The 25,131-nt window shown below is 38.9% G+C and overlaps 1 protein-coding gene across 11 annotated transcripts in view; it reads right to left on the bottom strand.

Annotated features, from left to right (window-relative positions):
• RBFOX1 (RNA binding fox-1 homolog 1) overlaps positions 1–25,131 on the bottom strand; it is a 1,010,377-nt gene that overhangs the window by 103,288 nt on the left and 881,958 nt on the right. For all 11 annotated transcript variants that reach the window (XM_046668733.1, XM_046668741.1, XM_046668738.1 and 8 more), the window contains 4 exons: positions 18,774–18,827; positions 11,547–11,639; positions 9,784–9,844; positions 538–591 (listed from right to left, as the gene is read on the bottom strand). In XM_046668733.1, the coding sequence (XP_046524689.1) occupies positions 538–591; positions 9,784–9,844; positions 11,547–11,639; positions 18,774–18,827 (262 nt within the window). The remainder of the gene's footprint in view (positions 1–537; positions 592–9,783; positions 9,845–11,546; positions 11,640–18,773; positions 18,828–25,131) is intronic.

Raw genomic sequence — 25,131 nt, 5'->3', positions numbered from 1 at the left:
AAGCAGAGAGAAATGGAATTGCTAAGGGAAACTGATTAATGGAGAAAGAAAGACAATTTAGTTTTTTCTAATTTTCCAAATAATCCTTCTCTTGGCAATTTCAACTCACCGCCACATTATTGGAATAAGTGAGCCAACTCTCTGCTTTGCCAGGGGAAAAAAAAAAATGCAACCCCAAATGGAAATGTATGGCTAAAAAAGCACATCCAGGCATATTGAAATAAAATGGGCGTGAACAGCTCTACATTTCTTCAATATGCTCTTGAACAGTCTCCATGCTTTTTTGAGGCAAAATCATTGTGCAAGGTCACAAGGAGCAGTGGCTCCACACTTACTCCACAATGTAACTTACATGATTCCCCTTTATTTTTCAAAGGGTTTTAAACACTTTTGGTTTTGCCAAAAAAAAAATCATTCATAACTTCTTGGGATAAGGATTTACTTGGTTCAGATTATTTTATGAAACCTGTTCTTTATTGGCAGGCAAAGCACATTTAGAAAAGACCAAAAGGAGTCATGCAAAGAAAAACTCTTTACCTGCATAGAATTCAGGACTGTAGACTGCACCCACAACTGGATTCAATTTCCAGCCTTAAAACAAATATACAAAAATGTTATTATCATAATTGATGTAACAACCTATTGCAAATTAACTACAAATCAAATGGATTGGTGTTTTTTTAATTTTAAAATTTAGAGGATACATACTTTGGGTATGCATAAAAATTATTTGGAAACTACACATAGGAATATAGACTCATGCTCTCCTTTGTTATTTTACCAATACAAATTAATGATATGGAAATTACTGACCAGCTCTAGGTGAACCTTTTGAAAATGATGTGGTAATTAATTTTTTACCATATCAATATTTTCTAGAGTCTCTATAATAATTTCAACTTTTTGTCTTCTTTCATGTATCACTGCTAGATAATCTATCACATGTCCCTTGGCATTAAGTTCACAAAAATTTGAAAGCTTGCATAAGCAGAATTCTTCACAGCAACATATTTCGATAATTGTCATTCCTAATTATGACGCAGAGACTCTATAGAATTCTGAAGTCCTTCTTAAATCCCAAAGTAAATGACATTTATCCACTAGAGATTAAGTGTGGAATACATTGCAGTGCATTCAGGAACCATAAAAATTCTTAATCAATGCACAATATCTAAGGTAACTTTCAAATAACCTGTATATAAAATTAACAGAATCTTGTAATTTTCCAAATGTTCTGGATGAAGCATTTCCTATATAACGAATCCTGGCTCATGAGAAACTTTTACTCAAGAAAAGAGTATACAAGAATATTTGCAAATTAAGAAGCTACCCACATTAGAGACTCATCAGCCTTATTTAGCGAACAATCTCTGAAGAATGATCACGTTTTAGGGTTTGGTGATCATTTCCTGCTCCTGCTGGTAAGCCTTTATTGAAACATCCATTACAGGATTCCTAAAAGACAGAGTAAGACGAGTGTGCTGCCTCTGGATGGACTTAAGAACTTTCTAGAACGTTCTAGAATGTCTTGTTTATGAGACTTTTCAGGTCCAACTTGACTATACTAGGCAGATTACAGCCCCCGTGATGACCTTAGGTTAGGGTTTTTCATGGGGTTATCCTTGGATTTCTTGGAAAGCTTATTAATGGAAACTCCTGGGCCCCATTTTAGACATACAGAAAAAGATGAAATTCTGAGACCTATTGTCCCAATGGTTTCTGAAACTTCATACTGACACCTTGCCCTCTTATATATTAACCACATCTTGTCTTATAGGAATTTCTATAGTGATATAAAAATAAAAGTTACCCCAGACGTTTCAAAATATATGTTTTATGAATGTGGAAAATGACTTCAATTTGACCAATTGAAATTCCACTGCTTCCTAAAAAAGAAAATACTGAATTCCTGAGGACATGGGAACTAATGTCCATTTTCAAGTCATTTGGAGCCTAAGAGAAAGAAGAGCAAACTAGTTGAAAATAAAGCTTCAGGGTTATCTGGACATCTTTAATGTTCCCTTTCTAGTCCTTCACAGAAATCTAGAGTTTGTGAAAGAAATCTATAAGGACTCATATTAAATTAATAATTAAGTTAAATTAATAACTTAATTTATTATTCCTCCTCTTCTTCCCTCTGTTCCCCATCTTACACCCTGTTTATGCCCCTACCTTTTACTGGTGGTGGACGCAGCCAGTTTGGTACTACTCAAGTAAGGTTTTATTTATTGTATTCATTTTCATTAGCACCCTTAAATAATTCTTTTTGCTCTCAGGGCTGAGACACACCATTCACTGAATGTGGACCCATTGATTAATTTTGATGTAACTCTTAAAGATCATAAGTTATGCCAATGGTCTTTCATTTTCTCAAAGAAACAGACTCCCAAGAGGTATCTAAGAATGTCTAAATCATTTATCTCTCATCTGTCTTTATCTTTCTTATTTACTTGGGCCAAGAAACATATCTATCTCTCTATCCATCTATAATCCATCTATCTGTCTATGTATCTATCCATCTATCTACCTATCTATCTGATCTATCTATCCATTTATCTTTATCACTTATCATCCATCTATCTATCTTTCATCTATCTATCTCTATCATCTTGCTAGCTAGCCAGCTCGCTATCATCTCTCTCTCTTCCTCTCTATATCATTTATCATCTATTTATCTGTCAATTGATTGATCATCTCTTGAAAAAGTTTATCTGATATTATTTAGGTCTCCATAGTCTTCCCAGGGCAGGATACTAAATGCCACTATCTATTATCTATCTGTCTCTATCATCTATCTATTTATGTGTCTATCTGTTATCTCTGTCTCTCTCTTTCCCTCTATCATCTATTTTCTATCAATAGACCGATTGATTGATCAGCTCTTGACAAAGTTGACCTGATGTTATGTTGGCCTCCAAAGTCTTCCAGGGCAGGCTACTTAATGCCACTATCTACCTATCTACCAGTTATCTACCAGTTTACTAAGTCTACTTATGGAAAACTTTCATTCAACACAAAAATAATAGAAATCAAGTGATACTCTCCCTGATCAGGAGATCTGTGTCATCTCATGTCTGCAAGTATTCATTGAGAGAGGTAATTGATAAGGTCTCTATAAGAAACCAACTGGGAATCTGTCAGCAGCAAAATGAAACAAGACTGCTCAGGTCATCATGGGAACATTAGGGGAAATTTTCCCCTTCTCCTCATCACTAGTGCTTTCTCCTAAACAAGACGGCTCTACTCCTACTATAGGGAAAACAAAGGCCTTTCTGAACCCAAATTCTCATCTCCTTCCTCTCCTGAAGACTCTTCCTCACCATGTCTTCCTCTTCAGCAAATGGCATCTCCATCCACTTGGTTCCTCCAAACAAAATTCTTCATCAATAATTCCCTGATTCTTCCCTTACCCTCATATCCCATGTACCATCTATTAGAAAATCCTATTGTTTAGACTTTGAAAAGATGTTTCCACTCTCTCTACTTCTCTCCCTCTCCATTGCCACTGTCCCAGGCCAAGACACTTCTGTTTCTTTCCTGAACAAGTCTACAGCAACAATGTCCTAACTCTCACCATCTCCTCTTACTCCTTCTCCCTTCCATCCTCCCTTGCTTCATCCTTTCTATTCATAGTGCCAAATCAATTTTTAAAAACTAAGTCACCTATCTCATTCTGCTACTCAGAATTCAACAGCTTCCTTCTTAACTTAGAAGAACACAAATTCTTTACCTTGGCCTAAAAGCTCACATGAGCTAACCTCTGTCCACTTATTTTGTACAACTGTTCCCTTCTCTTCAAACCACAGTGACACAGGCCTTTTTAATCTTTATGAAATCACCCAAGATCATTCTAGATCATTCTAGATTGTACTCACTGCTGTTCCTTCTACTTGGAGAACTCTCCCCAGTTCTTGACAAAGTCGACCTGATGATATTTAGGTCTCCAATGTCTTACCAGCACAGGCTACTTAACACCACTCACCCTACTCTTTAGAGTTACTCCCTGATTCAACTCTTATTTTTCTTTTCTGCATAGCTGTAAACACTACCTGGGTTTATCTCTTTTTCTTTCTTTCTTTGTTCTTAATTTTTTTATAACCATACTCCTTCATTAAAATTAATGGTAAAGTCAGCAGGACTGCCGTCCGATGTAAATTTCCAGCATCTAAAACTGCATTTGGCAGATAGTTGGAGCTCCATAAATCTTTACTTAGTTTTGTTCTAAAGGAACTGAAGGAATAGAGAGCTTCTTCTAATGGACTCATTCCCCTTTGGCTAGGATTCTTTCTACTTCCACCCTCCAATGACCTGCTTCCTGATATACATCTAATAAAGGACCCTTTAAGAGATGACTGTCTTCAAGGGGAAGACGATGAGAATCCAGCCCTTGAAAATCACCTCCACTCAGACTTAGAGAACTCATGCAGGCTTATGTAAATATATGCAAATCACATGCAAATAGCCCCCTAGTCCCTGTGACTCCTTCTAGTACCTGGAAGAGACCCTTGGGATAAATAACTGCTGGAGACATGAGCCTGCACTGTCTGGAAGACGGACCAAATGATCCCAGTTTTAATTTCTCAGGCAGTCTGTGTATGTCCCCAGGCCTTGCAAATTCAGAGATTTTGATCAAGGACATTAAACTGAACAATGAGGCTTACGACAAAAGGAGAACAGCTGATAAAACCCACCACTCCTAACCTCCCAGGGCCCTCCATACAACAAGGCAATGGAGCAGAGACCAGACACATGGGGGTCTTGCTCCATATCAGACACATGAGCAGTTTAGAGAAACCCCTCTGTGGCTGGGCCTTGAGGGGCTGCATGCAAATCAGAGCTCTCCTCAAATTTAGCTTCTCAAAGGTCATCTGCCAGCCTTCTTTAGAAAAATGCTGGCCAAGATCCCCAGTGTTAACTATGGCTGTATTTGATGTTAAAAGGCAAGTTTAAATGTGCACACAAAAAATCTGCTCTCATCTTCTCTAGGGCTTTGCTGGGTTGGGTAGCAAAGAAGCACATTCAAGAAAGTACCCTTAAAGACACCACAGGGGTTCCCAAAACTGCACACCAATGCTTTCTAAAGGCATGTTCTAAAGATGCCCGAGACCTGATGGCTGAAATGGTGCAGGAGGCAATGCCCAAAATGAAAAGTGCACATTGTGCACAGATGTATTTTGTTTGGTTCACTCAGTAATTTTTTTCTTTTTTTTTTGCAACATGTATTCACTGCCAACATTTAGATTTCATCTAAAACACAGGATTTCTGTTTCTTTTGAAGCATTAGTAGAAATGGCAACTTTAGGTTAAGACTCCTCCATAGACCAATTTGCTGGGGGTGAACAGGGACCACCCTACTTAACTCCCCAGTTAGTCATAGACACCCCTGCTCCCTAACGTACACCTGGCTTGGAGGCCAAATGCCAGCCATCTTTTATTGTTGCCCTGGGCTGTTTTTTCTTCTAATAGAGAAATATTTTGCTTTTCTCAGTATGAAAATGAAAGACACTCTAAAAAGATGGTGAGTTTTTCAGACCCTCTCTCTTTGCTTATTTATTTTTACCTGCCCTGTTGGCATTTGAATATTTGATCCTTAAACTAGTATGTCCATCAGGCAATTCAACTTACTATCTACAGCCTAAAAAGGAACACAATGACTGCTTATTATTGAGATTAGTATGTAATTAATTTTTTAGGGCACTTTGTACCCCTGGGATTCTGTTGCGTACTTTATCTCCAGTAATGATTACCAATAGCCTATGGAATAGGTCCCATTATATCTACAGTTCCTACTTGAGAAAACTGATGTGTAGAGAGTTTCTAAAACTTGTCTGCAGTTCAACAGCCAGTGTACGGCAGAGCTGATACGAAGTTCACCTCTCCATATAGTCTTGTATCTTTTTGTCCAGTTTTCATCCTTCCTACGATCTCTAAGAGAAGAAAAGATCTATACCCAACACTCATGCTTCTCCAACCTCCAGGGAATCCCTGAGAATCAGGTCCTCAACTTGTTTTACAGAGCAAACATTTCATCTCCAATGAGCACAGTAAAGCCCAACTCCTCTCTGAGGGTTGGCGTCCTCAGGAAAAATCAGCAATACAGAAGAAGCCCAATTCCCTCTTTCTAGAGTGTTCTGAAGGGTAGAGTTCCAGATCACTATACGTCATTCTACAGTCTTCTCTTACAGCCAAATCCAAATGTCCTGGGAAATGGAATCTGCATCTTCCATGATGTTATTAACTGTGGTCCTCTATTGCAGAGCCTCCTAGCCATGTGTCTCATTGCATTTAGGGGCCAATCTTACTCATTACTAGAAACTTTGCAGCTGCTTAAACTTTGGTTGGAAACACAATTGAAGGAATGCATGAAGGTGATGCTGGCATTGATTGCTACATTTCACCATTGCAGGACGACCTCAAAATTTGATGACTCTAGTAATGTATGATTTTGCTGAAGCGTAAGTTCGATGGTTTGTGAGAGTGAATTAGGTAGCTACTGAACGAATCTCCCTGATCACTTAATTTTCTTTGTTCAATATGACTTCACTGATCCTCTTTTGTTTTCCCGCAGCTTTATTGAGCTATAGTGGACAACTGAAATTTGTATATATTTAAGGTATTCAACCCGCTGATTTGATATACCTATACTTTGTAAAATACTTGCCACAATCAAGCTAATTAACGTATCCATCATCTCACATAGATACCACTTTCTTTTTCTGTGGTGATAATATTCCCTTTTAATAGAGTCACTCTTGTTAAGGCTCTGAGAGGGCCCCCTATATTTTCAGTTATGTTATATTGCAATTTATGGGAAAATTTATTTGTAGTGATGATATGCATGAATTAAAGATTGGAAAAGCTTCGAGAACTGCTTTTCTTTGAATACCAAAAGTCTCCGTGATGTCTTCTGTAGAAGCCAACTGCCTTTATGTAATTAGGATTTGCATTTGATCTTCCAGTCAGTTCTACTGTGACTGTTCATCTACCCTTGGGTACCATGCTCAGCCCATGAGACAGGATAAGCCTCTGAGTGTCTCTTTTTCCAGGTGCATGGATGAGAGACCCACATGGCTTATTCCTGAAAAGGAAGAAAACATGGCTACCTGGAATGGGATGTGGGGTGTTTATGCCAACATCTGGCAGGAATTTGGGGCTGCATAATTAATAATCTTTTTGTCATGTAACTGATTGTCATTGGAGTATAGTTCTGGAAGATGATGGGGCGGAAGTGATGCGTTCATACAAGATCTTGTTACTCCATAATAAAAGGAAAAGAATTCACCAATTACTTCATGCCATCTAGCCTCAGCTTTTGCATCTTAAAATAAGGATAACTATATTCTCTTTATAGGACTTCACGTGGGCCCATTGCATTTATAAAATACTTAACATAATGCCATACAGTCAGTGTTCCAGAAATGTTGGCTATTAATGAATGGGCTTTGAATTGTGTCCAAAAATCCCACAGGTTCAGTTTTCAGCCTCTGGGTATGACATTGATCAATAACTCTTTCTTTAAAATAAATATGCATACATATGGCTTAAGGAACAATATTTGACTTCCCTTGCTTCATTTTTCTCATGTAAACAGCACACACAAGCACCTATGCATACGCATGAGAACACGCGTGTGCACACACACACACGATGGCTACTTCATAATTAAAGAAAATGCCCAATAGTCTGATTGATGTCATCATGTATTAACTCTGGCAAGTTGCAGAGCTAACATTTTTACTCAGGTAGAAAGATTCTTGGCACATAATTCAGAGGTTTGCTTCATTTCAGCACTGGGCATTCAAAGTCTGTTGTGGAAATTTTCTATACCATTTAAGGAGATGTCTTGGGTTGCTGGAGCTGGGAAAATGGATCGGCAGAATAAATAATTCTTCTGGTCTTTCAACTTAGAGCCTTATTATACTGAGGGTACATCTCTGCTTAACGGTGGCCCTTTTAAAAATAAGAACAAACTGACTTGGCCAAATTGGTAGCCATTGGCGCAAGAAAGAAGAAAAACATAAATAGAACTACCAAATGCTAATACTATCTTTTACAACAGTAAAATAAACCTTGAATTTCAATCAGTGTGGAAAGTCAGAATCAACCTTAATGGAATATTACATAACCACTAAAAAGAATGATTTTGGTCTATATGTACTAACATTGAAAGGACTCAATATTGATTTACAAAAGCCAATTGAAAATGGCATGTACACCACAATACCATTTTTATAAAAAGCACGTACACAGTACTGTGAATACTATAAATATATACTTACTATATTCATATATATGCATAAAAATACAAAATAAAAGTATAGGTAATAATCTGTAATAGTGGCATCTTCTGAGTTGGGAGGAAGGAACCAAGTTGGCAGTGGCGTTATTCAAAATGTATTTTGGCTTTTTCTTTAATGTTTCTTTTCTTTTTAAAATGACTCTGTATTTCCATGTTTCACACATAATTAAAATGTTAAAAATGGAAAATTCCATACATTTTCCTGTAGGATGGTAATAAAATTATATTATTTTTAAAAACCCATGAAACAAAGAAAAAATATCTTCCGTCTGACAATTCAACTCAACCATTAGCATTTTGGCATTCTGACTACCATAATTTAGTTGAAATCATACTCTACATGTAATTTTTTATTTTAGAATTTTTTATTCCTTATGGGCCCTTCATAGTGTTCATCCTGCTCATTTTAATGGGTATCATACGCCACTAAGCATATATATTCTAACTTACTGCATGACTTTCTAATGTTTGATAGAATGAAGTATGCAATTAGCATATCAGCAGGTTTCCCCCCATATATCTTAAGAGAGATTTATCCTGAGAGGGAATAAAGAATCCAAATGTTTGAACTTTTTTTTTTTTTTTGAGGAAGATTAGCCCTGAGCTAACTACTGTCAGTCCTCCTGTTTTTGCTGAGGAAGCCTGGCCCTGAGCTAACTTTCATGCCCATCTTCCTCTACTTTATATGTGGGATGCCTAAGACAGCATGGCTTGCCAAGCGGTGCCATGTCTGCACTTGGGATCCAAACAGGCGAACCCCGGGCCACTGACGTGGAACGTGTGAACTTAACCGCTGTGCCACCAGGCCAGCCCCCTGAACATTTTTAATGACTCATCATATATGTTGTGAATTCTTATTATGAGGAGTTTTGAGATGGGTTCTAGGTTAGTAAGTGCAGAAGTGCACTGTCCTGAATGGGTCTGCAGTGCACAGCAACATCCTCACGGGGCCCCAAATGTCACCACCGGGCACAGAGAGGAGCGAATAACGTACTCATGCATTCTGCCGTCACCATGGAACTCACCGCGAGGCACCCTCACAGCCACTTCAAAAGCCTAACAACTCCAGAGAAGACTCAAAGCCAGAACCAAATTCTGCAGTTGCCTATCCAGGAATGATTAGTGATCGATGAGGAGGGGGTGATAAAAAAAATAAACATCCTCCCTTAACTTACTATAATAGCAACAAATTAAATTATCCAACCCACCCCCAAATAATGACGGTATCTCACCCCAAATGGGAGTTATTCCGGAGAGACTGGAAGAAGGGCATGCGCGCCTAACCGGAAAACTAAATTTGCCTTTGTTGTGAAAATTATCGTATTGATTCAGGTGGTTCACCGTAGCAGGTCAGCAACAAGGACACAGGGGCCATGCTGAGGCGCACATGGCTTGTTGAAACAGATCCCCTTGTTAAGGTACTTATAGATTCAGAGTTATCAGCGGTAGAGACGGTTTCTTGTCAAAGGCCAATCTCTACTTACCGTTTGTATAAGGGTTGACAGTCTTTTTATTTGTCATTACACGTGCTGTGGCATTATTTACCTATGTACATAGAAAACGCAAATGAGCACAAGTTCCAGGGCCAGCTCACACTTCAATTAGTTGCATGCATTATGACTGTGATTACTTATTAAAAAAAAAACTAAAATGCATTTTAATTTATAAAAGGCAGTAGGTGCATAACAAAATCATACATTTTATAATTACATTTACTTCATAACCATTTTAACTTACAAATCATTTCAATAAAGCAATGTCATATCATTTAAAAGTTTAATAAGGAGACAGTAAAAGCAAATTAAAAGGAACTGCATAATTGAAGATTTAAATGCATGCGTGTACTCCATGGTAACACAGAAACAAGAAATATTTTTTAAACATAAAATAAAGTTCATATGAAGGAACATGCAGTGGAGTAGAAGAGGGGAGAGACAAGATACAAGAGCACATAAATGTCAAAAAAAGGGACAAACAAGTTTTAGCCGTGTGCAACACTGTAGGAGGGAAGAACCATCCGGGAAGCAACATCTAGCATTCAACACTTGGAACAAGAGCCTTTTACATCGCAAGAATTAACGAAATCATTCAAGCTTTAAAGTCACAGCTAACAAAAGGATAAAAGAGAGGGTGCATTGTTTAACACAATATGGAGTTAACGATCTGAGTAAGATGTGCACCGGTCATGTCTCAATCCAGTCAGAGCCTCCCAGGCTAGCTTAGAACGTACACTCAATTACAGGCGTACCAATATCCAAAAAAATAGAGCATCAAGAAAACTTAATACAACAAGTCAAAAAAATTCACGTGGTATATATATATGTATATAGATATATCAGCACTAAATACGTGAAACGGCAGATGGACTTCACCACTTACCATTCACCGCCATTGCCAGCATGGGTTTGTATACAGTTACCATGGTTACTGAGAGTTTGGTGAGGGGCCTAAGCGTTATCGTCGAGGGGGGAAAATGAAAGGCAAAATATGCAACATCTTACTCCAAAGACTAAAGCATTTTTAACTGGTATTTTTTTTTTCAAGTTTTAACAAATATGACCCTGTGGCCACGTTGAGGGAGATCCAGTGGTAGAAAGAGTAGATTCTGAGTATTGGAATTTTAGCATTTTTTCAATGCAGGGGGGCCAGATATGGAACAGGAAATCCTGTTTGGTCGTTCACTTTACTACCAAAAGAATGCAAAGATTCAAACTGGCTTCTTAAAAAAAAAAAAAAATGAAAGGTTTAATGACAAAGACCTCTCATTTTTTTTTTAAACAATCATTCTTTCGAATGCTATTTCTTTGACAATTTGGCTTAATTTGCACACCACTGTGGATCCCTCGTCAACCCTGCAGTGGAAAGAAAAAGAAAAGAAAAGAAGAAACTGCTCTGTATTTTGTTTCGTTTGGCCACACTCTCTCCACTGTTTGGAACCTATCGCACCCATTGACTATAAAACACAGAAAATAAAAAAAAAAAAAACAACTTTCAGATTAACCTTTCTTTTGTCTCACTTTTGCCATCCACCTTTCAGCAGTCATAAGAGTAACATAATAAAGTAAAATTAAAGAAAAAAAAAAAAGTAAGGCCAGTTTTCCTTTTTATATATAAATATATATATATATATAAACAATGAGAAGGGGGAGGGTCACATACAAGACAGAATGATGCATCTGAAACGACGAATGAGCGTGAAGCAGACATTTATAAAAAAGATGTAAAGGAAAATATTTTGGACATGCACCTCGATTTTACGGCCCTCTACCACGGTGCCGTGTAATTTCTCCCTCGCCCTGTCCGCATCGGCACTATTTTCGAAAGTTACGAAACCAAATCCCTGCATGCAGGAGGGAGAAGGGAAAACAACATGCAGATTATTATTTCAGTCAACGACCACTGTGTAACGTTCTCTTGCTTTAATTTCTATGTCTTGTCCTGGCTTCAGTTCTGTAACATGCAAATTAGAGAAATTATAAGAATACTAAGATGTGCAATAAGTAAGCGACAAATGTGAACAAGATTTTTTTTTTCTGTCACCCGTTAGCTGTAACCCCTGAAGAATTCAAAGAATGATACCCAAAATACCTTTCTAAATGTCACTACAGAAGAAAATAAATCTAACGGAAAGAAAATGAGATCAAAATAAATTTACAGTGTCTTCACAGAGAAGAAAATGAAATAACGAGGAAAAAAATAAGGGAACCACTTTCTTGACATGCAAATTAAGAATAAAAGAAAATAAAACGTGTGCACGAAATTCAACAATGAATGCCAAAATCTTCTAACATCGCCTAAAGAGTCATGCCGTGTGGTTTTAAGAACATCTCTTTTTCATGCAATTTTAGGGTTATTTGAATTTGTCAATTCTACAGCCTTTACTCCCCAAAAATAAAAATTAGAAGCCTAAAAAAAGGAAAGACCTTTTTTTTATAATAAATCTTAACCTCTTTGATCTAATAAACAAAATAATCACATGAAATGAATAGAACTAAACATCAATTGATTAATAATGCAAACAGTTCAAGTAACATTTTTTAATATTAATAACTTCCCTCTCCCCTCAAATAACGTACATGCTTCTGAATCTGTCAACTTTCCAGACTACTTTATCAACCGAAAATGGAAATGTGTATTGTAAAGTTCTAAGACAGAATGCTGGTATTCATTTGTCATATCAACAGGTCGAAAATAAGGACGGTTCGTTAATAGAATGTTATTGTAATAACACTCTGAGCCATTCCTCTTTTATTGATAGATAACAAATAGGCCCTTGTCTTCACCATTGGCATATTTTAATATCTCAGCCACAAAAAACAACCCCACTAAACATTGTCAAAATCCATCTTTTTTCTTCACTGACACTGTTCCTAAGAAGAGTAACAGAAAATATGGTACATTATTTTTAAAACCCTTAAAAATATTTGTACATCTTGTTCAGAAATATACACCAACCTTTTGAAACAATTCCAGTGTAAATTTGCCCAGCTCATTCTGGTTTTCACAGTGCAAACTGGGTGAAATAACGCAAGGTATTGGGATCCCTATTTGCACCGGGTGGAAGTTCATAATGGTGGAGGTAAGCTTTACGCTTACTTGGGGCAGTATGATATTCTGCTAAACTAATAACATACACAGTTATTACAAATAACAGGTGGTCATAACCAACTAGTGTTAACCACCAATCCCTCACTAGGGCACTAATGTGATCTCTGAAGCTCAGGCTATTTGAGAGGTGTGCCCAATGATCTGCCTCAAAGAGAATCTTCTGTTAATCTGAGTTCATCCGTAGCAGGCACCAGCTATGGATGCATTCAAGCTAGAGTAGCTGATTATTTGACACGATTCTATAGAGAAAAAAAATAAATGTCTTTACTTTGGGGGTTAGGACAAATTACCTTTCATAATATTTCTCATTGCGAGGATCTGTGGTTAGGATAGGTCTAAATTATTTCATTAATATAAGATTATATGCTCCATGAGAAGGACCCTATTTAGGGGGTAGGCCCATGTTGGATATTCAACTATACTTCCTAGCTGAATGGTTTGGAAATAACAGCTCTTCGATGGGCGAAAGACAGAATTGGAGGAGGATCGCTCTATTTGATGGTTCTGATTCTTGGCCGATGGGTCCCAAACTTAGATGCACATTGGGAGGAACTGAGGAGCATATTAAACATTTAGATTCCTGAGTCCTGCCATATATCCACCAGATCAGAATCCCTGAATGGAGCCCAGAAACCTGTTTGCCAAAAAAGTTCTCCGTTATGGCCCAGCAATTGGCTTTCCACGGCCCCTTATATCACTAAGCACCATCAAAAGAAGGTTTTGGTTCACTGTGTGAAGGAGAATATGATATTGCTGATTTCTACAGAGCAACCTATGGAGCGGCGTGGACTTTTTGAGGTGAGTATCTACCTAAGTTATTTGCATCTCAGGTGTAGGGTACAGCCAAAATCCCATAGCGAGATTCTCTTTTTCACCTCTAAGCCTAGCTCTCTAGCATCCACAGCAGCATGAAACATTTGATAAATAATAAGAGAAACTAGGATGCTAGCTGTATCGGGATAGGTAGTTCTCTCACTAGGCAAAGAAAGAAAGTTCGTAGTCTGAGTCTCATCAATGGGGGGCTTGCTGGCATCACTGCTGTCTATAGGCACTAACAATCATTCTTACCATAGCACTGGGAAGAACATAGCCAGGTGAAACTCAACATTCAACCCACCAGTCTAACCTCATCTCAAAGAATCAAGTCATCACCAATCTAAACCCAAGGCAAATTACATTGGCCTAAAATCTGTATTATGTACGACAAGGAGAGAAGAAAGTGGAAATAGAAATATATTTTGAATCCCAAGGAAAGTTCACAAACTACAAAGGAAGTACTCCACCCTATTAAGTTCTCACTTTGTTTTGAAGTAAAGATAATATGTTGATTCTTTTTATTAGTATTCTTACTCCCATCATTTTTTGCTAAACTTCTCTCTTTTTTTGAGCCGCTGGATACTTCTCCTTTCAAGCTGCTGAGATGACTAGCTGAGATTTGATGAGTTCAGTTCATCGAGAGCTTGCTCCAGAAACAGTCCCCCAAATACCAAAGGGACTTTCCAACCCGTTCCACTGGACAATCTCACCTCTCACCGGGACGAGAAGTGATATGGCCTCCCTGGGTCTGAAGATCACCAGAATTCTCACCAGGGAGCTATGCCATAAACAGAGACCATAACCAGGCCATTTTCAGGTACCCTCTCTATCAAGCACAGGTGCTGGGCAACTTTGAAGGAGGTGCTGAGGCTGTTTGTTTTGACCTCTCTCAGGGTCAGAATTTTGTCTCAAGGAAACTGCAACTTGCAGTTCTTAAAACTATTCTGAATATTTTTATCTCAGCATTAAAAAGGGGACCAGAACATGCACATTCAGGGTTGGCCTGGAGAGCATAGGAACTGAGTGCAATGCTGGTGTGTAACCTCTTAAAGATCAAGAGTGCATGAGGGGCTACATGGAGGGGCTTCAGATGCTCTCTGAATGCTGGATAAGAACTCTGCTTTCCAGGTTTCTTGGAACAGAAGGGTAAAGCTGAGAGAAGGCACAATGTTGCTGGAGAAGGGAATCTGTGATGTGTGCCGCCCTATGACGAGAAGGCAAGATCAATAGACCAGATGATAGCAACCCCAAGACGGACCGTCAAACCAGCATGACTTGCTTATTTTAAAATCATCTTGTGAATCATAAATTCTGACCTTCTTGTATCCCAGTTATTTTTCTCTTTTGGTCTTACGGCATATTTGAAGGTGATATCTTCCTTTTTCGTATTAACGCAAACACATTTTATGTCTTAAATAAAGGCTCTGACGCACTCAGGATGGAGGAGCGCACTGATTTTTCGTCTTCTATGAAAATCCAATCCCTTTAGTTTCTGGTGCAGAGAACTCTTATCTATTTATAAGAGGGGAGCTGTTAGAAGAGTCTGAAGGTTCCTTTTCCTGTGGGCCTAAGAGCTTCCCATCTCACTTCTTCCCAATGGCTTCTGCATACGCAACTCCCTCGCCCTGACAAAAGATCTTCCCTCCTGCCCTTCCCTGGGAAATCCTGACTCATCTTCCACTCTCAGCTTAAATGCCCCTTCTTCCCAGAAGCCTTCCTACCTTCTGACAATATTGGTCTCCCTGCTTGGAATCTCAGCAGCTTCTCATTTGCCAGAGAGCATAGCACACTTTACTGCCGTTGTTTCTCTTAACGGTCTGTCACTCTTGCTACTCAGGAAAATCTACGAGGACAGGAAGCACTTCTGTCTCACTCATGAAGGGTTCACCAGTCCTGTACCTGGAATGTACCTGGTACTTATAGATATCTATTGAGTCAAAGATCAGACTGTATATTTCCTAGGTATATTGAAAAGTAGCTATATCTGGCTGTATCCCCCAAATGAAATGTTTCAGAGGTAAACAAAAGGATTTTAAATCTCCTAAAAGGAAAAAAATGAATTCTGGGATCTCTCACCCCAAAATGCTATCTAATTCTCACTTTCAAAGTCTGGCATATCTTTTTTTTGTTTGGTTTTTTTTGCAGGGGAAGATTCGCCCTAAGCTAACATCTGTTGCCCATCTTCCTCCTTTTTTCTTCTACTCCCCTCCCCGCAAAGCCCCACTACATAGTTGGGTGAAGTTGCAAGTTCTTCTGGTTCTTCTTTGTGAGCCACTGCCTCAGCATGGCTTCTGACAGACGAGTGGTGTGGTTCCATACCTGGGAACCAACCTGGGCTGCTGAAGCAGAGTGTGCCAAACTTTAACTGCTAGGCCATCAAGGCTGGCTCCTGGCATATCTTTTTAAAATGTGGTTTCCCTGTATACTTGCTATCTATATATACATAAACTATTTATGTTATACATTATTCCCAGGATAATATAGACACTGCTTGCGTATGTACAGGTGTATATGCACACACATGCATGCACACACCAAATACCTAGAGAACACACAGCCTTCCTCACTAAGCACTGAGTGACCTGTCTTGAGTATTGTCCCCAAAGAGAATGGCCAGAAGGTGAACTCCTAGCTCGTAAGGGTTCACCCATTTGCTGGCTGCTTCTCTAGCACCAAATGATGAAAATGTGGTCATAACAACGGTTCAGGTTTCTCAACCATTAAAATGGAAATGTTCCTTCAAATAAAACCCTTTCCCATAAAGGATAGTGTCAAATATGAAAAATGTCCCTGTGTGAGCCGCTGCCCCCATTTAGCAGTTCCCAGCTGGACCGTCTTGATGACACTCCAGTCGTACCTAAGCCGTCAGCCCTAACACCTGCCAGACTAGTTCTTTTGGAGGGAGCAACCCACCGAGAGAGGCTATTTTTGATGTTTCCTAATCAAAAAAAAAAAAAGCATCTTTACAAAGTCAGTCTCCGGATGCAGCAAACTTAAATGGGCTTATTCCCGAAGCATCAGAGACAGGCTAATCACAGGAACGAACGAAGAGATCTTAAAAATAGCACTGCCATTGTACTTTCAAAATAGCAAATGATATTCTTCTAATGTCCCAAAACAGCTCTTGAAAGGAATTAAACAGCTTTCTCCAACTGGCAAAAGTTACAAAACAAAGTATAAATTAAATAAATTTAAAAACAAAAAAAAAAACGTTAAAAGCAGTAGTGCTACAGACTTGGGATGAGAAGAAAGTTGGCCAACATTCCAGGTCATCTCCTATAGTTTTGCCAAGAGTACATCAGGCCTGAGTGAAAAACATCAGGCTGGGTACATTTTTCTCTTAATGCCCTTCGCTTTGCAGGCAGAGAAATGATCCCCGTAATGATTTTCATACAAGAAGCAGAAAGAGAGTTAACTTATTTTCCCTCAGCCTACAGTAGGTCAAACCACTGACATATTACAAGAATGACAGTAAAATATCTGAAATCATAAGAGAATGACAAGGTCCCTGAACGGGCAGAACTGGAGAGTAGAATGGGCTGATTTTCTTTTTTTTAAACTCATCTGGCATATCACAACAACATTTGGGCTGTGAAGAAGAGAATACTGGAATTTTCATCCTTCAATTCAACGAGCATCACTCTCTTCAGTTAATAGGAAATCTACTTAGGAGGGAGAGGCTGCGGATTGCCTAAGAAATAATAAATTCAAATATTTTCCTCATGGTTGTTATACCCAAGAAAGCTGGCACTTGCCACCTTAGATAAAACCACTTCTTTTTAGTAACTGTCCTGAATACTGACACATCCCAAATTGCCTGAGTCAGGAAAGGTGTGGGGCTAAAACCAGTATCTCTCTGTATCTAGTAAGCAATCTTTCTCAACCTGCACTTTCACAGTCTGGGCATGCAAGGAGAAGGAAGCTGAAAACTCCTGACAATCTAGGGCATGATGGAAACGGCCGAGTTTATTGAGAGTGTTCACTTTCTGGTTGCTGAGGTCAACGTCTGAGTCCGTTGACAGCATCATTCTCTGTTATCACTGAGTATCTGTTCATATGCTTAATGCACTGTTTTCCCCCAAGGGAGATTCTGATGGTGCTCTTGAGTTTTCTGTAGGTCCAGGTAGAAGGAGTTCACTTCAGTTACCACAAAACACCAGTGTGCAAAGGGGTATTCTGCACTTAAATGCAGTGCTGGCATTTGTTGAAACCATAAAGACGCAGTGTTTATAACTTTTAAAAATAGGCCTGCAAGGATTGTGAAAACACAGACTGCTGGGCCCCCATTTCAGAGTATCTGATTCAATAGGTCTGGGTTGGACCCTTAGAATCTGCATTTCTAATAAGTTCCCAGGTGAAGCTGAAGCTGCTGGTCTGGGGACCACACTTAGATGCCTATTGACACAGAGGATGTTTTGGAAGAGTTTATTTTTTGTGCTTAACGTATTTCCATTTTGAAGGTGCTGGAGCCTCTTCATACAATCCTCGATTTTTACTAACACTGTTAGCTCTAGGAAAATCTACTTTAAAATTGGTTTCCTAGAAAAAATCAATTCAAAGCAACGGCAAGTTGCAAAACGTGGATTGGTAAGCATCTTAAGGAATAAAATTATATTCAAGAGGTTGGTGTATATGAAATTTTCTCCCCTACAACCCAGGAAAATAACTGCACTTTATTAATACAGAATAATCACATATTTACCTGCTCATGAGACTATCAACTCACTTTTTAATATAAAGAACATAATTATCACTGAAAAACAAAAATGTAGCAACAACATTATTTTTTTAAGCATGGGTAATTTTCCTCTGGAAACTTGATATATATAGATAGATACAAAACAGCAATTTTAAATTACCCCCTTATACATTCTAAACTGAACCCAATGTATTTCCCACCATTTTGGAAACTGGAGGTGGCCTCTCAGGGAATTCCCACTGGAGTGTATTTCCACAAGGTGCTGATTAAAACAGTGCAGTTGTTTCCCCTTATTCATAGTAAGCATTTTAAAATAAGCTAAACAATTCTGAAGTGAATTAAGTTGCTTACCTTTGAGCCTCGCTCATTAAAAATAATTTCAACATCTAAGATTTTACCAAATTGCTGCAAAGAAATAGAAATATTTTATAAGCAAGAAGAGAAATGGAGCAAATACAAGGCACATTGGTCATTGGTCATTGTTCTCCAAGAAAGGATTTTTTTTTTCTCTTTTAGTGACAAGGATATACATTTTATGTGGTTCTATCATTAAACATTGAACCAAAAGCAAATACAATCACACATATTATTTCCCTATTATCATATACCCCATCCAGTGAGTCATTATAGTAGAGGCCTAGGACAAAATATGTCATCCAGAGGTTAATTCTCTTTTCCTTTCATTATGTGCACATGATTGCTTTCCCAGGCACTGAGCAGCAAAATTAAAATTGGCTTGGGTATACACTGATTCTCCTAGGCTACACTGGTAGCCATCCCACTAGCCACTGAGAGAAACACCCTTGATGAATGGGATTTTCATAGTAAAATGCCCAACTGGAATATAATGTTGAGGATTCTGGCCCCTAGTCCCTCTAAAAGCTAGGAGTAGCCAGGCCGTATAAGACAATAAAGTATAACCAGATCAAAACAAGATCCACTACATGGGCACCCATCATAATCAAGATTCCAGCACAGCTGTGATTGGTCCTCAGGCTGAAATGGACTTCTCTCAAGATGATTCTCCATATTGTTAAACAAACAATTAAATTTTAGACAATTAGCACGAATAGGCTCTCTAAAAAGTAAGAGCAAATCTTAATATATTTAAGGCTAGACACAAAGTTTCAGATTACAAATAAATTGTGTGGCCAGATCAAATGTGGGAGCCCAGTTAAATTTAAATTTCAGATTTCTCAGGATAAGTATACCCCATGCAATATTTGGGACATACTTATACTTAAAATACTTGTCATCTAAAATTCAAATTCAACTATTATTTCTTGTATTTTTTTAAATTGCTAAATCTGGTAGTCCTAGTAAGAAACGCATTTCAGGCAATTCTCGATTCACACTTGAATAAAGGGAACATGGATCCTGAAAACAGAAGTACCTCATAATCCAAAACTCTTTTCTATGAAGGCGGAATCCTTTCAGTTTTCTTAGATCACATGAAGTGGGCATTTTTTGGTGTGATCTGTTCTACCTAAGAGCAAGTGGAAGAAGGTGCCATAAGAGGATGTGACATAGCCCAGGGAAAAATAAGATAGAAATTTTATCCTGATGCAGAATGAGAGCAGATGCCCATTTTCATGTTAAAAAATAAACAGAACAATATAAAGTAATATTTCCATCTTGTTTTTCCTTGTCTTTGAGTTTTCCTATCGTTCCATTTGCTTTTAAAGGCTGGATTTGTATTGCATCCTTTATTACCCTAGGACATTCTGTATTCTGTCTCTCTCCCCTGGGTGGAAAGCATTAAGCAACCTCTGTGTAGCAGAAGACAGACTGATCAGGAGGGAGAGGTACAACAGAAAAGGAACAAATGATTAGAACACAGATAATTGGGGGCAGCTGGCCCGACCAATGTGCTTCGGTCACAGAATACAGGGGGACCCACAGAGTAGGTGTCAGGAGAGTTCCCAAAGATTCAAGAACAAATTTATTGAGAACGTACAGAGGCTATCCTCTGGAACATACAAATAAATCTAATTTCCTTGGAAAGACAGAATATGCATACTCCAGTTGAATGTAAATAGCTCAATACCTTGAAATGAAAGTAGTTTTGACTATGAGAAAAAGAAACTCAAAGCTTATGTCATCCTGTGCCATGGAAATGTGCCCATTCCTCAGGGTATGTACCCAGCCAGGGGATTATGAACCGGAATTTCTTTTGTTTAGCAGAAGTGCTTGTCTACTTCAGAGAGAAGTAGAAGGATAGGAAGAAATCAAGAAGAGAAGGCTCAATGAGGAGAGGAGATGCAAGGAGTACATTGCAGGTACGTGCAACGGAAATACCAAGAAACATGCAGCTAACTCACCCTGCAATTGGTGGACATTCAAATACTCTTTTGGTCAAAAGAATATTCTTCCATAGGGCATTCTCAGTGCCTTAGGTTTAGGCATAGAAAACCATGACAAATATAAGAAGAAAACTTTCAGATTTGGGGAAATGAAGGGTTTGCCATTCAAAGGTGAACTGAATTTCATAGTAAAAAATCCTCCAGCTTTGTGAAGTCCTCACAAGCAGCAATTTCTATATAACCTCCTTAGGATATTCAGTTCACACAGACGCTATCATGTTTATTTCAGGCATAAGAGCTTGGAAACACAAATACTTATGGATGGAGAAGCTTGAAAAGAATGCCTTCCAAAACCATGAAGCAAATGTCATCTACAGAACATTCTCTAAGCAGTCAACACAAAAACATTTCCTTTAAAATAAGATCTGGTTGGGAAAGAACCAGTCAAAAAGTAATCTTAGCACGTGTCATTCCCCAAATGAAACACTGATACCAGATGCCCTGAAATGGACTCAATGTTTCCCTGTTTGGCAGTTGCCATTGGGTTGATGATTCTCAAAGCCAGTGCAATAAGCCATAAGAAGAATGCTGACGTAAGCCCCCTTTCTAAGACAGTTGTGTACTATATTTATAGTATCAACAGTTTAATTGGGAAGTTTGGTACTAATGATGTAAACACAGCTGGCACATTTTCAGTTTAAATAGACACGACTCATTCGCAGACATAACTACCATTTGTTTGCTCAACACCAGTGTTTAGCAGTGTTCAACATGGTCCACGCAAGGACCATGAATCCACGCAAGGTATGTCAACAGCTGGATCAAGAACAAAATCTGGAAGCTTATCGGCACGCACCAGGGCAAATATGTACCAGGCACTTTTAGACATTCTCAGATCAAATAATATTTCTCTGAAAAACTGTAAAAGATGTGCAATGGATACAGCATAAAACATGAAAGTAAAGGTTAGTTCTAAGAGTGCACAGAAGGCTAAGAAAAGCCTTCGTCTCAGTTTTCTTAGGGTTGGCTTCAGGTTTGGAATGCAGAAATAGGAGGCACCATGCCATGTCTGGAAAAAATGGCTTCATTACCCGTAACATTGTGGTAGAAGGAACTTTGGTATTAACACTGAAAGGGCAGGCATCTCTATTTTATTATTCTATTCAGTTACTAAAAAGGAGACCATCAAAGCTTTGTCTGCATGTTCTGAAAGTCATGAGATCTATTTTTGGTGACAATAAAGAGAGACAAATATTCGCGCCAGGGGGTCTGTATTTTGATAACGAAAGCAAGGTGGTGACATCTACAAAGGTATTGTGCAAATATGAAACCTGTACTAATTGAACAGCTATTTCTGAAAACTATTCTATGATGGAATGTGCTGTAACAATGGTCTGGATATATTATAATCACCTCTCTCACCTAAAGCCTAGATATGCTTAAATTTTAAATATTAGGTTAAATTAAGCATTCTATTTCAGAGCAAGTCATTGTAATTAATTTGGTGGAAATCCATACATTCTTTTTATGGGATCATCAAGAATTCAGACAAGCAAGTGGATGCACATACAAGATCCCTGACATGACCAAGGCTCGAGAAGAAAGTAGCTGGGGCCAAGACCAACATTCTTTCCAGAGAAATGTCCGGAACCAAAGCCCTAATAATATAATAGACCCATTCACTCACACCCCAACTGGTGTTTTAAAAAGACTCTGGCTTCTCCTTTGGACTTTGTGGCCACATACGTTCTTGACCAAGGAATGTTCTGTCTTAATAGAAAAAAAATCTACCAAGTGCTAGAAGATTTAATGCCAAACACTGAAACAAATGCTCCCAAAAGAGGAGGAAGTAAAGAATACGAAGTGCTTGGTGGAAGAAAGGTAAGTGGGGTCCCCATGAAGAGGCAGTGAAGCCACAAATTAAAAATAAATTGTGAAGCATCTGTGGTACCCACTAGCCCTCCACAGGTTGCACACTTCATGACTGAATTATTCATGGTTACAGAAGTTGCTATGAATACTGCCAGGTTGTAGGCTGTTTGAGAAAGGAGGTTGCTTTTTTGTCTTGTTTCATTTTTAGTTTGCAATCCCTGGGGCCATATTTAACCGAAGAGACAAAGGAGAAAAGCACACAGATTTTTGTGAGGGTTTTTCTCTGTAATACGTAATCGCCCTCATTGTAGGCTCTGCCAAAATGAAGGAACAAAGGCAAAAGATAGCACCAAAAGGAGAGAAGACCTCTCAAGGCCAAATGACTTGGAATATGCCTGATGGGGATTAAAATGTAATTTCTTAGAGTAACTAGGACCTGAAAGAGGAAATCACACTTAATTCTCTCAACTGGAGTGTGGGGATCCCATCAGAATGTTTACAAATGCCTTTCAATGGGATCCATGCCACTAAATGGACCTATAACCAGAATGGGTTTGCCACCACCAATATTTGGCTAGGAAGAATAGATTTCTTTTCAGTGGTAAAATTCCATTTCTTCAGAATGGTGGTTGTAAACCAAGGAGGGCTCAGAGTTATGACAGGGTCCAGGAATCCCATATGTGCCTGACAATTTTTTATGGGCGAAACCCACAGAAAAACCTTGTATACTTTTTTAAATGAACACAGATGCTGTTTGCGATAAACAAAGTTAATTTCAGTATTCCTGAATGTATGCTGTTTTCTTAATTGATAGATACCAAGTGTATCTATCATCCTGTCAAATTGACGTCTTCTCAGTTGCCTGAAGATTTTGACTTTTACAAAAAGTGGCTCCGAAACCAGGAGATTTTGATCAAGTTTTGACAACTAGCACTGTGATCCATCTTTTGGCAAGACTTTGCCCTGAGCCACCTGCCCTACTCCTATAAGAATAGAGAGGCTCAGATAGTCATGTGAGCACGAATCCCTTCTTTGAGAGTTCCAGCTGTGGGTATTTTGAATACCTCTCTGCCTTAGCAGTGTAGCCCTCTGGTAAATTTCAGGATAACCAAGAAGACTAGATTGGGAAGGGGACCCTCATCGGTGGGAATTGGGGTGTGCTGTAATGAGTGACACCGCAAAAGGGCACCAGGACAGTCATTAAGAGGACCAAATTCAAAGCCAACATCCCAGTGACACTTGATGAGTAAAGATAGACTGAAGAGCAAGACATCTTCTTAACCTGATGTGGCAAAGGAATCTAATCCCTCTGGCTGCCCATCATTCAAACCTGGTCTCACTGCTTCACACACACTTAACCTCGACTTTCACTTTGAATGCTCTGCACTTTTCAAAGTCATCTTTGACCTGAAAGTGCCCGAGGGTATGTCTGCTCTGCAAGAGTAAGAGAGCTCAACTCAAGGTTATTACCAAATGAGAGAGATAAAAGTGCAGAAGCTGACCTTTTCCTCTGAAATGTCAGGATTCAAGTCTGGGTATCCTAAGTATTAGGACGCTTGTTCTGCTTTTGTGTCAGATGCATACAGATAAACATCATGCATGTTAAAGAAATAAAAGGGGCAAGCTAACCCCACCATCGCAGAGGGAGGAACCAGAGCTCTCCTTTACACGTGAGGGATGCGACCACGTTCCCCAGAACTGGGCATTAAAGTTGGGGCTCTCCTTGTTCGTTTTGTAATATTTGCATCCATCCACAAACTCTTAGAAGTCTCTAAGCAACCAACCTTTACTCTAAGTCAAATGTTAAGGATGTAGTTCTTTTCCCTGAATCCACAGATACTTCTCATCAATGCTGGGATGTCATGGACACATAGACCACATTTGCAAAAATGAGTGATATCCAAGCTCTGTGACAGCTTTGTCCTTTGGTGGACCTGAGCTCAAAGAAATGGCCAACTCATCCCTTCCCAAGGTGGAGAGTGCAGATATCATCCAGAAAAAGAATCAGGGTCATGATGTCCCACGAGGAAGCAACTCTGTCGTTTATTTTCTCTGGGTTGGCCATGGCTTCTGGCTCACTCTGCATTTTGCTATGGTGCCTGGGCAAGGCTGTCATTTGTGGCATATAACGTCACCATAAGAACCGCTGAACCCTCATCACTGATTCTGGGAGAATGTATGCTGCAGGATGCAAGCCAGACCTAGAAATCTCTAGTTTTTTGGTTTTCCTTTTTTGCTTTATGCAGAATGAATTATTCTCTACAGCTGCACCTGAAATCTGAATGCACAGTGCCCGGGAAAGAGTAAGGTATGCAGGAATATGTCATAATAATTTGGCTACTACAATAAAGAGAAGAACCAAGATGACTCATCATGTTTATTTTAGCCAGGACGTTGGGTCCCGGGCCACTCGATTTGGGGTCATCAGTGGGCTTGTTTGAACCGTGTGTGATCTGGGAGTTCATTTTCCATTCCACACTCAAGTTACTAATTAGAAGAAGACGATTTGGCAAAGTGGAAACATGGTGAATATA

Source organism: Equus quagga, chromosome 7 (genome assembly GCF_021613505.1).
Source record: "Equus quagga isolate Etosha38 chromosome 7, UCLA_HA_Equagga_1.0, whole genome shotgun sequence".
NCBI lineage: Eukaryota > Metazoa > Chordata > Mammalia > Perissodactyla > Equidae > Equus > Equus quagga.
This window is presented reverse-complemented; position numbering and strand designations above follow the sequence as displayed.